The sequence below is a fragment of the Tenrec ecaudatus genome, chromosome 5 (assembly GCF_050624435.1).
Source record: "Tenrec ecaudatus isolate mTenEca1 chromosome 5, mTenEca1.hap1, whole genome shotgun sequence".
Taxonomy (NCBI): Eukaryota; Metazoa; Chordata; class Mammalia; order Afrosoricida; family Tenrecidae; genus Tenrec; species Tenrec ecaudatus.
The window spans coordinates 65,712,388-65,724,956 of NC_134534.1; the positions used below are offsets into that span (position 1 = coordinate 65,712,388).

The 12,569-nt window shown below is 47.1% G+C and overlaps 1 protein-coding gene across 1 annotated transcript in view; it reads left to right on the top strand.

Moving 5' to 3' along the window:
• Positions 1–12,569, top strand: part of SBSPON (somatomedin B and thrombospondin type 1 domain containing) — a 38,787-nt gene that overhangs the window by 23,560 nt on the left and 2,658 nt on the right. The window contains exons 3-4 of the mRNA XM_075550650.1: positions 3,978–4,065; positions 9,685–9,861. Of these exons, the coding sequence (XP_075406765.1) occupies positions 3,978–4,065; positions 9,685–9,861 (265 nt within the window). The remainder of the gene's footprint in view (positions 1–3,977; positions 4,066–9,684; positions 9,862–12,569) is intronic.

Here is a 12,569-nt window from a genome sequence, read left to right on the forward strand (position 1 = left end):
AAGGAACAGGGTAGAGCTGCCCAGGGGGGTTCGCAACTGTAGAAAGCCCTGTCGGCTCCCTCGGAGCCGCTGGTGGTTTCTAAGGTGGACCTGTGGCACGCAGCCCAACTCGTAACCAATACACCACCAGGGCTCCTAAAAAGATTTTTGCAGCAGATTTGGGGGATGGATGGAAAGAGAAAGACACTGCGAGGCCAGAAGGAGGCGGGGTGGTGCAGTGGTTAGATGCTTACCAGCTCACCCACCAGCCGCTCCATGGGGCGGGGAGGGGGGTAGGGGGGGAGTTTGCTTCTGCTAAGATACGCATTCTTAAAAATCCCAATGAATGAAACAAGACCAGTGAAGCTTTTTCACAGCTACTTTGTTGTTGTTTTTGTTTCATCTGTATCACAATATTTCATGATATCATGAGGACAATTTTTAAAAACCATATTATTGAATTGACTGCATTCTCACTGAGAATTGTTCATATGCACTGTCTGCCACAAAGGATATCAGTGCGCATTCATACTTTTTGCTTCCAAATGTGTTTCTTGTTCAGTTTTCACTTTATTCTCATCAGCATCTATCTACAGACCAAGAATCGGGGGATTCCACACCCGAGTTTGTGACACCCCTTGTGTCAGCAAGGAACCCTAGTGGTGCTGTGAGTTAGGCAGTGGGCTGCTAACCAAAAGGTCAGCAGTTCTAACCCACCTGTCGCTCCCAGGGAAAGAGATGAGGCCGGCAGCTTTTGGCAAGAGCCACTGTCTTGGAAACCCTGTAGAAGGCTGCTGTACATAGGAATCAACCCAATGGCAGGGGGCTTGGTTTGGTTCTTAATGTGTCAGAGGGCGTTAGGAAATTCTCAAAGGAAAACCAAAGTTTACTTTGATCTTCAAAGTAAGTACACGAGGTACCGTGTGGAAGTTCTTGTGAAACCGAACAATGGTGGCCTGAGAGGGCGCCAGGAGCCGGCACCCAGCCTGTCAGGGAAGCCCACAGTACGTGTGACTATAAGGGGGAAGGAAGGGAAAGGTACACTTACTAGGCCTCTATCCTGGGCACAGGCGGTGGGCTTCCAGCGTCTGATTAACCAAGAAGCAAGGGAAGTGCTGTTCTACAGGTGTTTATTTACTAATCTGTAACGAAACAGTTGTGACATCTAATCCAAAATGATTGTGAAACTGTTCACTACAGATTAGTGAGTAAACACAAATGATCCCGTGCTGAGCGGACAATCTGCCCCTGTGTGTGTCCACACAAAAGTAGACGCAGAACAGAGGAAGGCAACCTCTAAGTATAACTTAGAGATTGAAAACCATGGCCTTGTGGGGAATATTAAAAAGAAGTGCTGGTCTGATGACCTCAGGCAATCTGACGCCCAGTCTGATTTACCAAAGACCCTTGAAAGGGGCGGGAACCCTCTCCAGAGAGTGTGCTACCAACGCAAGCACCCTTCAGGGCCAGAGAGGGGTGGAGGAGACCAGGCCAGGTTGCTGGCTTGTTTTTATCATGCACTACAACCTCAGAGGCTTGAAACTGAGCACGATCCAACCCCGTTGCCATGAAGTTGGCTTGGAGTCAAGGCAACGCCATGCAGGTCCGAGTAGAGCCATAGTGTTCAATGGCTGCCGCCCCAAAGCAGATGGCCAGGCTTGTCTCTGGGTGCACTTGAACCTCCAACCTTCTGGTTAGCATCCAAGCTTGTTCATCATTTGCATCACCCAGGGACAGTGGGGCTTAAAAACCAAAGCTACCTTCTGTGTTGGAATTCTTGTTTAATTAAACACTTCCTATTTATCTCTTCTGTATTGAAGCTCTCTGTGTGTGTTTCGAGATGAGTACCATTGGGATAAGGAGTTGTGGGGGTGGCGTGTGGTGGGTTACACATGGGTCTGCTAACTAACTGCAAGGTGAACAGTTTGAAACCACCAGCTGCTCTGTGGGAGAAAGACGAGTCTTTCTACTTTCACAGAAAGTTCCAGTTCCAGAAGTTCTGCCCTGTCCTGGCCCTCATAGGGTCACTGTGAGTTGGAATCAATTTGATAGTAACTTTTCATTTTGGTTTTTGGAAGGTTAGAATAACACCCCATGGTGGCATAGTAGCCACTCACTGGCTGCTAAGAGCAAGGTCAGCAGTTCAAAACCACCAGCTGCTCTGTGGGAGAAAGATGAGGTTTTCTACCCCTATAAAGCACTACATCCTCAGAAACCCACAGGGGGTATGTCTGCCCTGTCCTAGGGCCCCTGGACAGCAGTGAGTTTGGTTTGGTTTATGCAGTGTTTGGGGAGATCAGTGATTTTTCTTTTTTTTTTGATCAGTGATTTTTCATATGAAAGCCCTTTGCTAACTCAGCAGGCTATAGACACACCAGTATAGCAATACTTGAAGCGGGAATCTCTGTGCCTACTGTTAGCAGAGGCGCCCCTTCCTGAGCAGCCTCTTCCACCTCTATCCCCCCCACCCCACCCTCCTGAGGGGACTCAGATGAGGTAGTTCCCTCCTTCCCTAAATTTGACTTCACACCAAAGGTTGTGATTAGGTAGAAAAGGAAAAATGAAACAGAATTTAAACATTCTCTGGGCAATACGTTGCATAAAATGGTGTAACTTTTTAAAAAGACTTTATTTTATTGTTATTCTTGCTGACAGTTTACAAAACAGAACACTCACCAATTCAAATTTCTACCTGTGTGATTCAGCGGCACCGATTACATGCTGCTTGTTGTGCTCTCGTTCTGACCCTCTGCTCCTGTAAAGACTTGGTGTTGGGAATTCTAGTCTGCCCTGTACGGTCACTGAGTCAGAATGGACTCTTTGACAGTGGGCATTGCGTGGGTAAACAGAATTCTCAAAACCAAACTCCCCAATTCCCCAGTCCATTGTAGTCATAATAACCCTAGAGAGCAAACCTTCTGAAACTGTAGGTTGTGAAGAAAAAGCGGGCAAAGTAAAAGGTTTCTGAATACACAAGGACCCAAAATTAATTCAAAATCAAATGCATAATGAACCCGAGGGGCTTGTGGCAGTGCTTGCATGTGCTGTACATTATTTCTCGGGCAAAAGGGGACCAGGCATGGACAAAGTGTAAGGAGCCTTGATGTCAGGGCTCTAACTCTTTATGGGAGCAGACAGCCTCATCTCTCATCCAAGGAGTGACCAGTGGGCTTGAACCATCGACCTTGAAGTTAGCAGTCCAACACTTACCCGACCCACCAGGATCTCACCAGGGCAGTAAGGTGTCAGATAAAAAGAAAGTGTGGGCACGAAGCGTCTACTTTGCCACTAGTATCCTTATACTGTTTACCATACTCTGTTGATGAATGACATCGGTGTCTCACCAGACAACAGCAGCTTGTAAAGGGCCCTTCCTGAGCTCGTTCTGTTTCTGAAACCAAGGGTGAGAGAGACTGTGGAGCTACCCCTGTTGCAGTATAGGAACAGAAGACCACAGGGGAATAGGGCCCGGGCACCTTGGAGGCATCTCCATAACTTCGTCCATTCCTGTATTGACCCATTCATCCACTGCCTACGATGCTGGCGTGTAGGCGTGAGAGGTGCAGTGATGGACAGACTGGTTTCCCAGAAACTTGAGGAATAGTTCACACTTCCCTCCTTTACTTCTCTCCTCTTTCTCATTTTTAATATTCTCTCTCTCTCAATTATATATATAATATATATATATATATATATGTGTGTGTGTGTATTTCCTTTTGATTTTTCTTCTGTCTCCCTGCCCTCTTTTTCACATAGTTTTCATCACTGCAGACAAATGTGCTTGTCAAAGGTCTGCCGGGCTCTTCTGTACCGGCGGCACGCACTCACATGGGGTCTTGCTGGACCCTGTCACTTAGCCCTTTCCCGTCTTGAATGCTCTGCCACAGACTCTGGACTTGGAAATGAGGGCTTTCTATAGGCATGTAGCCAAGTTTGGAAAATATTGTGTTGAGGACTTGAGTCTCCATGTGTTCTAAATGTTACTCTCCCCTCTCCAGCCCCTGCCTTCATAACTAGCTCTACATTCAACAAGGAGAGAACAAGACACAGCTCTTCACAGTGGTCGACAGACACAGAGGATCCTGGGTAACTTGGTCTTTTGGGGTTTTTTGACTTATGTATTTGGCCAGGTCAATACAAAAGAGTCCGTTTGGTTTGACAGTTGACTTTTCTCATTGATTTTAGATAAGACAGGACTCATCCTCACAGACTTGGGAAAGGATTTACCTCCTCCCTGTTTTGTGGTGGAAGACAGGTAGATTTATCTGTTTACGACAGTGGTTCTCAACCTGTGGGTCTTGACCCCTTTGGGCGTCAAACGACTCTTTCACAGGGGTCGCCTAAGACCATTGGGAAACACATAAATATTTCACAATATATAATTATGTATTGTTTTGTAATTACTAATCACTGTGCTTTAATTATGTTTAATTATGTTCTATTTATAACCATGAAAATACATCCTGCATTTCATATATTTACACTACGATTCATAACAGTAGCAAAATTATGAAGTAGCAACGAAAACAATTCTACGGTTGGGGTCACCACCACCACATGAGGAGCCGTATGAAAGGGTCGCAGCATGAGGAAGGTTGCGGACCACGGTCTCCGAGATCTGATTTCCAAAAAGGAGAGACGAACTCCTGAGCAATCACAGTTGGGATGCTCTCCGGGCAGTTTTCATAGGACTGGCCAGCATCGCCTCTGGTGACTTTAAAAGCGGTGCCCCCGTCGGCTCTGAGGATTTCCCGTGAAGAAAGACACAGTGGCACGGGCTGGTAGGAAGCCCTCACGCCCATCTCAAGTCCAATCTGACAGGCAGAACCAGATCCCCACGCTGCCCCGCCCTGACCATCATGTTTGGGTAACTGTCCCGCCTCCATGTTCTACCTTAAAAACCAACAACTAAGGACACTCTATCAAACACGTGGCGCTGTGGTCAGATTTGAATGAGGAAATGTCATCGAAGACATTGCTGAAGCTGGCTCAGGCTGCGCCGTAACATTTCCTGCCCCAAGACCTGAAAGCCCACTGCCATCCAGTGGGTCCCACCGCACAGCAATATGATGTCCACGGTGCACTCTATGTCACTGCCACTGAGTCCGTGCTGACTCCTAGCGAGCCCTGTGGGTTTCCCAGACGGTAACTGTTGATGGGAACAGGAAGCCCAGTCTTTCTCCCGAGGAGCTGCTGCTGGTTTCAAACTGCCAACCAGGTGGATCTCTGTCCTGTGTAGAACTCGTACACCACCAGGACTCCTTATATACTATCCATCGCACACTATACATTAGGCACCACATAGAGGAGGCCTGGAGGCACTGTGGTTACACACTGTGCTGTGATCTTAGCAGTTCAAAACCACCAGCCACTCAGAAGGAGAAAGAGGAGGCTTTCTACTGCCCATAAACAATCAGTCTCAGAAACTCACAGGGGCAGCTCTGTCCTGTCCTACTGGGGCCACTATGAGTCCGCATTGACTGGAGGACGGTGGGTGGACTATCACTGTCATTGAGTTGATGCCGACTCAGAGCGACCCTATAGGATAGGGCAGAACTGTCCCTGTGGATTTCTGAGCCTGTCACTGTTTATGGAAGTACAAAGTCCCATCTCTCTTCCCCAGAGAAGCTCCTTGGTTTCAAACCGTGGACCTTGCAGATCATAGCTCAATGTGTAACCACTCTGCCACCAGGCCTCCTGGGTGGAATATATTAATGATTGTATGCTACATTACTATATACCACATACCATATACGATATAGGACCTCCAAGGCAGACAGCCTCATCATTTTCCTGAGGAGTAGCTGGAGGGCCTGAACTGCTAATCTTATGGTTAACATTTAACCAGCCGCACCACCAGCGCTTCTTCCAATACCTAATTCACTCACTGCCATGCAACTGATCCCGACTCATAGCGACACTATAGGACAGGGTAGAATTGAGTTACTGAGACTGTAATTGTTTATGGGAATAAAGTGCCCCAACATTGTTCCTTCAATACCTAAAATTATCTACTACATAGAAGCCATTGTGTGGCTTGGCTACTAAGCAATAGGTTGATGGTTCAACTCTATCAACTGCTCCTTGGGAGAAAGATGTAGCTGCCTGCTTTCATTTCAACTATAACCTTAGAAACTCTGGGGAAAGTTCCACTCTGTGCTGTAGAGTTGCTATGAGTCAGAATCAACTCAGTGACAACAGCGTGTGTGTTTCTTTTCACCTAATGAATGTGACCTACCCGGTGGTGCTGCTGGCTAAGTGTTGGGCCACCAACTGCATGGTCAGTGGTTCAAATCCATCAGCTACTCTGAAAGGGAAATGAGAGGCTCTCTGCTCCCGTAATGTTTTGCAGCCTTGGAAACCTTATATAGGCTCACTGCGAGTCCGACTCAACTTGGTGGCAGTGAGTTTGGTTTTGGTTTTCTGGAGTCGTTATATAACGGGTTTGGGGTGTCTGGAGCAGTGATGTAACTACCCTAAGTGGTTGTTAGAGTGACATAATCTCCTGCCAACTTGAGTGAAGGGGTGGAGTCTAGCCTGTCAATCAGGTCACAATCATGCCTCTGTGTGGGCATGGCTTTCACCTGAGGATGCTGAGAACTCCTGTCTTCCTCCCTGGAGGTGGGACACACATTCTCTCTGCTTCACATTCCGGATGACAAGCCAGATGGAGCTGATGGAGCCAGAGCCCTGGAGCTGGAGGAGTCACGTGGAGAAGACCCACACCAGTGTTGAGATGCTTCCACTGCCACTGGATCCATAAGACTTTCCACCCACTGGCCAGTGATCTTCCTGAATTTGGCATCATTGCATGTGTTATGTGAGTCTGGAGAGGAATTTATAGATTGATATCGGACATATGGGCTAATATCAGACTTATGGACTTGCTCTGGATCTCTTCTTACTATACAATAATTATTCTTTGATACAAAGTTCTCTCTTATACAGATAATGAACATTGCTGGATTTGTTTCTCTATTCAATCCGGACTAACACAGTCATGTTTAAGATACTCAGCTTCTGGTCGAAAGGCTAGAGATTTGAAGCCACCCAGAGGTACTGGATGAAGGCCCGATGATCTGAAAACAACCAGCTGTTTGAAACACTAAGGACAACAAGTCTACTCTGACCCAAATGGGCCGCCGTCAATTAGAATCAACCCCATGGCAACTGGTACTGGTGTCATTGTGAAAGATATTCTTTGAAGCAGACCCTCCAGACACCTTCCACTTAACCTCCACGAACCCACTGCAGCGTTGTTAGACCCCCATGCACATCTCTCCTAGAACACGGGGCTTTTCCCTAGGCTGCTTTCCCGACGAATTGTTAACACTTGTGACTACAGTGATGACTCTAAACTGTCACCCAGGTCTGCCTGCTTGCCCGAGGCCTTCCGAGTTGAGCCACAGCCAGACTCTTACAGGCTTCTCATAGCTCTGCATCAGGTGACACTCCTTTCAGGATTAACGTGCGCCTGACCCAAGCCATAGTGTTTTCTGTTGCCTCAAATGCATGTGGAAAAGTTGGCCTAAAGAAGATGAAAGAATGATGCATTTGAATTACGGTGCTGGTGAAGAGTATTGAGAGTACCATGAACTGCCCAAAGAAGAAACAGATCCATCTTAGAAGAGGTGCAGCCAGAATGCTCCCTAGAGGCAACGATGGGGAGGCTTCCTCTCACGTCCTTCGGACAGGTTGTCAGCAGAGAGCAGTCCCCGGAGAAGGGCATCATGCTTGGTAAAGCCGAGGAGCAGGGTAAAAGAGGAAGACCTTCCACAAGATGGGTTGTCAGAGGGACGGCAACAATGAGCAACCGAGGAACCAGTGTGAGGTTGGCGCAGGACCGCCAGTGTTTCCCTCCATTGTATACTGTCAGGGGAGCCAGCCCCAACAAATGCTCACAGACCCGGCAGGCACAACTGTACAGCGATAATGATTATAGGAAAGTCATAGAGAATAAGAGAGATAGAGAGTAAAATGAAGAAGTCAGACACATTTCTTTTTTTGAAGTCAGACACATTATGGTAGCATGCTCACCTCAGCCCTGCTTGGTGGTCCACGTGAGGATGTGGAAGGTGGGAACTGTAGGAGAGAGAGAGAGCGGTCTATTACTAACCAAGGCTTATATATCTTTTGGGGGCGTGCAAGCCCCCTAATTACAGGTAAAGACATACATCACAGGGAGAGGTTGCAGTATAGGTAATGCAGTAACAAGAGGGGGAGATCTAAGGATATACACACAATAGGAAGGGGAGGGATTGGGGGCACACATGTGACAAGACGGGCAGATCCTAGATTCAGGAAGGCAGCCTCACTTTGGATGTCCCTGAGCAGGTTTGACCTGTTCTCTGGCTCTCCATGGAAACAATCACTATCCTTATCAGTAGGGTTCATACCTACAGTGGACCAGACAGCAGTCTGAATGCCTTCAGGGAGAATATCTCTAAGCATCTGACCTCTCACCACTGCTGGGAAACAGCCTCTTATGTTTGGCATATCTTTGGGGGAGACAAAGCTGGGGGAAAGTCTTTTTATACCCCACAGTACGTAGGGTCACAATGAGGGGACCCGACTTGATGGCATTTAACAATCAAAACAACCATTTCTGCCACAGACACTATGTCTCAGCTGCCCATTTCTGCTTGTATCTGTGATGCTCATGTGACTTTGGTGCTGGACTTCAGGGGGGAGCTCAGGGTCATTCCCACGTCCTGCAGGTTAGCCAGGTGGGAGTGTGGGGAAGGCCCTGGGGAGAGGGCAGTGGCCAGAGTGCCAAGGACCAGCCTTGTGTTGATTTCTTATTCAAGTTATCCAAGTCTTTAAAATGCAAGCAAGGGCAATCGGTTCCTGAAAACATGTTTTCACACCCCATCTAGTGGTGCGATTACAGGACAGAGGATAGGCAGGTTTCTGCCATGCATCATGTGGACTGGGTGATCCAATCAGGGGCTGAAGCACAGAGAAAAGAATCAGTGTCGTGGTCACTCCTAATCCAGGATGAGAGACTTTACAAGGTCTGCTGTGAAGAGGCATTCAATACCTTCTCCAGTCAGTCAGTCAGTCAGTCAGTCAGTCAGTCAGTCAGTCAGTCAGTCAGTCTTCAGACGGACAGGCTTTGCTCTAAATCAATAGCTAGAGAGCTGCCACCAAGTAAATTTCAACGGGGACTGTATGTACAACCGACAGAAATGTCGTTCAGTCCTACATCATTCTCATATCTGCCAGCGTGTTCGAGTCCATCACTGTAGCTACTGGGTCAGTCCGACTCACTGACCCTCACTGTCCTCCTGCACCAATCCCAATACCCTCTTCCAGCGACTGATCCGTCCTGATGGCATGTCCAAGTCAGGCAAGTCAGAATATGCTCTATTCTAATCCGTATGGTTTTTATCCGTTCACTGTCAGAACTAGACCCCTGGTCTACCATAAATGGCCCTGCTGGTGTTGGCATAGTACCCCCCCTCCCGCACAAACCACCATGGTGTACAACAGGATGGACGGACACAGTGCCGGCCACCCTGGGTTCAAACATAAGAACAATTGTGAGGTCGGTGCAGGCGGGGCAGTGTCTCGCTGTGTTACACATAGTCGCTATTGAGTCAGTGGCACCTAACAACAACAATAACAAAGTGGCAGGTGCACAGTGGACTAAAGGATTGGTCCTCAAATGACAGCAAGTTAAAATTACTTCTTTCTTCCCTCTAGATACTGTATGGAGTTCAAGACCGAGTCACTGACTCATCACTGTGCGATGGAGAACCGGCCCCTGACGCGATGGATGCAGTATCTCCGAGAGGGATACACCGTGTGTGTAGATTGTCAGCCTCCAGCTATGAACTCCATGAGCCTTCGTTGTTCTGGAGATGGACTGGACTCGGACGGGTAAGCGAGGGAAATTGGTTGAAGAGCTTTTCTTAGGACCCATTCTTGATGATCTGTCTTTCTCCAGGCCCAGTATGTACCGGGCCCAGGCATGGTTTGGGGGAGTTGGCTTTCTTTTAAGTAACCCTAGACTCCATGGCCCCTGGGCACACTACAGGACTCAGATACTTCACCTGCAGAGATGAATGGGTCCCTTTGGATTTCAGGTTACACCTGGTTCCCAAATGACCACCTCAAACTTGATTTTCCCAATGGCCACCTGAAATAGAATTTTTCCCAATTACAGTTCTGCAGGCGACTTGAATCCGAATGGCAGAGGGCAGTGGTTTAAAATCTGTAGATTCTTGGGCCTCAATTCAGGTTAATTGCATCAGAATCCTTGTCTTCAGGGTTAGATTTTTAACAATCTCTTTAGTCAAAGATCGGAGAACCTTTGCTGGAAAGGGCCTGATAGGAGTTGTTTCCACCTTTGCCAATGGTCCATCACAATGACCCACAGCTGCTAGCCTAGCAGGAAAGCATTCACAGATACTGCTTGTATGAAAAGAAAAAAAGAAACTGGCTTTGTTCCAATAATTATTTTTTTTGAACAACATATCATTTTCATGTACACGAAATACTCTCCTTAAAATTTTTTTCACCAACCATTTTATAATAAACAAACCTTTTCCAGCTCTCGGTCTGTACACAAGCAGATAGTGACTGTTTTTTTGGTCAGTGGGCTGTAGTTAGTACATACCTACCCAGGTGATTCACGCAGCAACATGGAAGACCCCCGGCTCAATAGAAAGGTCATAAACCTGTGAGGTCATCAACTTGGAAATCCGTAGGTACCCCGAAAGAATTGGCCCAGGAAACATTGTGCTTCTCTGCAAGGCGAGTCCAGGCCTGTTTCTGACTTTTCAGGTCAGGAGCACTGCTGATCACAAAGAGAAGAGTAGACGCCATGCTAGGAAGCTATTGGGCAGAGACCAATTTAGGTCATACATGAACTAATGTTTTAAATATGTCAGGTGGAACTGGTAAAATTCAGATTAAAAAGCCAAATAAGAACCTTTCCTGTTAATCATTCTCTTCTCCCCCAAGTTAATATGTTTTAATATTTAATATCTTGAATCTATGTTTATTAGTCTCTTGTGCCTAAAGGCCTCAAATACACGGTTTGAACAGTAAAAATGGGTAAGGAATTCCTATCAAAGCGAAACTTAATATTTAAATTTAATGTTTTTCTGAATACCTCATCCATATCTTGATTTTAAATGAATTTATAATTTAATTTGCACCCACTAAAGAACCAACTTCTGGCTTAGGTACCAGTGATCTTAACAATAACATTTTTAATAATTTGGCTTTTGTACTTCTTTAATTAGGTCCCCTCTCTCCGCCCCCCCCCCCCCACTATGTAATCAAAGAGTTGGAAAGGATTACAAGAGATCACTTAGGTCAAAAGCCTCTAATTTAACCATATGTGACTAATCAGCCCTTCCCGTTAACGTTTCCTTGTGGATCGGGTGAAGGTTTACAGGGCCGATCACCAGCCTCCCATTCAGCAATTCATACATCTTATTTACCCTCCCACTTCATGCTACTTTCTCTCAGCTTTGCTGCTCCAGTTCCTCTTCCTCCAAGGAGCAGAACTTACCGTTTGGGAACTTTCTGAAGTACCAAGTGATAGGCCAATGCTATGTAGTTTGTGTGTACTTTGAAGGGACAGAGGGAAAGCAGGGGGAGGAAGAGAGCTGACAAGTTCGTGAAAGGTCTAAACAAGCACCGCAGGGCAGAAACAGAAGAGTCACTTCAAGCAGTGTTTGAATACCAGCAGTTGAAAGATATGGGCAATAGCTGTTTCAAGAGAAAGAGGATCACCATCGCTTGATTCTCTGGTTCACATGTTCTCCCCAACCATGCTGACGTATGGTGACCCCACAAGACAGGGTAAAACTCCCCCGGGAGTCTCCAAGACTGTGATTCTTACAAGAGCAGAGCACCCTGTCTTTCTTCCATGGAGTGAATGATGGCTTCAAAATGCTGACTGTGCAGGTAGCAGCCTCTGCTAGTTTCGGTAGACTCCCATGTATATATGAGAGTTTTATATAACGGGTAAGTGTACATTCAGAAAGCATCCTGGGAGGGGAAAAATGGTGACCCGATAGGACTCACCGGAGCTCCTGCTGCCAGACCAGAAAATTGGGAGGTAAGGTGAAGGAAACGGGGAGGTGAAGTCCTGAAATTAGAACTAGGGTACCAGGGTCTCTCCTGAACCCCTTTTTGTGTGGGATTTCCACTCACAAAGCAAACCAAGAATGCTCTAAAGCACTCTGGCTTTGGCGAGCCCGTGGGCACCGGCTGTGCCCTTGCTGGTAACAGCGGTTTCTGCAAGTGGACGCCTGAGAGGGATCCCAGACACGAGGAGAACCCCACTCGGGAGCTCTCCACGTGGTTGGCTGCCTTGAGCTCATGGCCAGGAGAGTGGTGGCGGGTAGCCATAATTCAGAGTAGAAGAAAAAGTAGATTTTTACCTCAGGTAGATCACGGTGTGGGAGAAAATAGGCAGAAAGTCGGGAGTCCAGAGAGCGAATTCAGTTCCAATTGGCCAAGAAGGAAACAACCCCCTAATAAGCTGGGTCTCCCCCTCTGGGGTCAGCCTGACAGCCCCCAAATCAGAGCACATCACAAGCATAATACAAAAAAAAAAAGGGTGAAATATA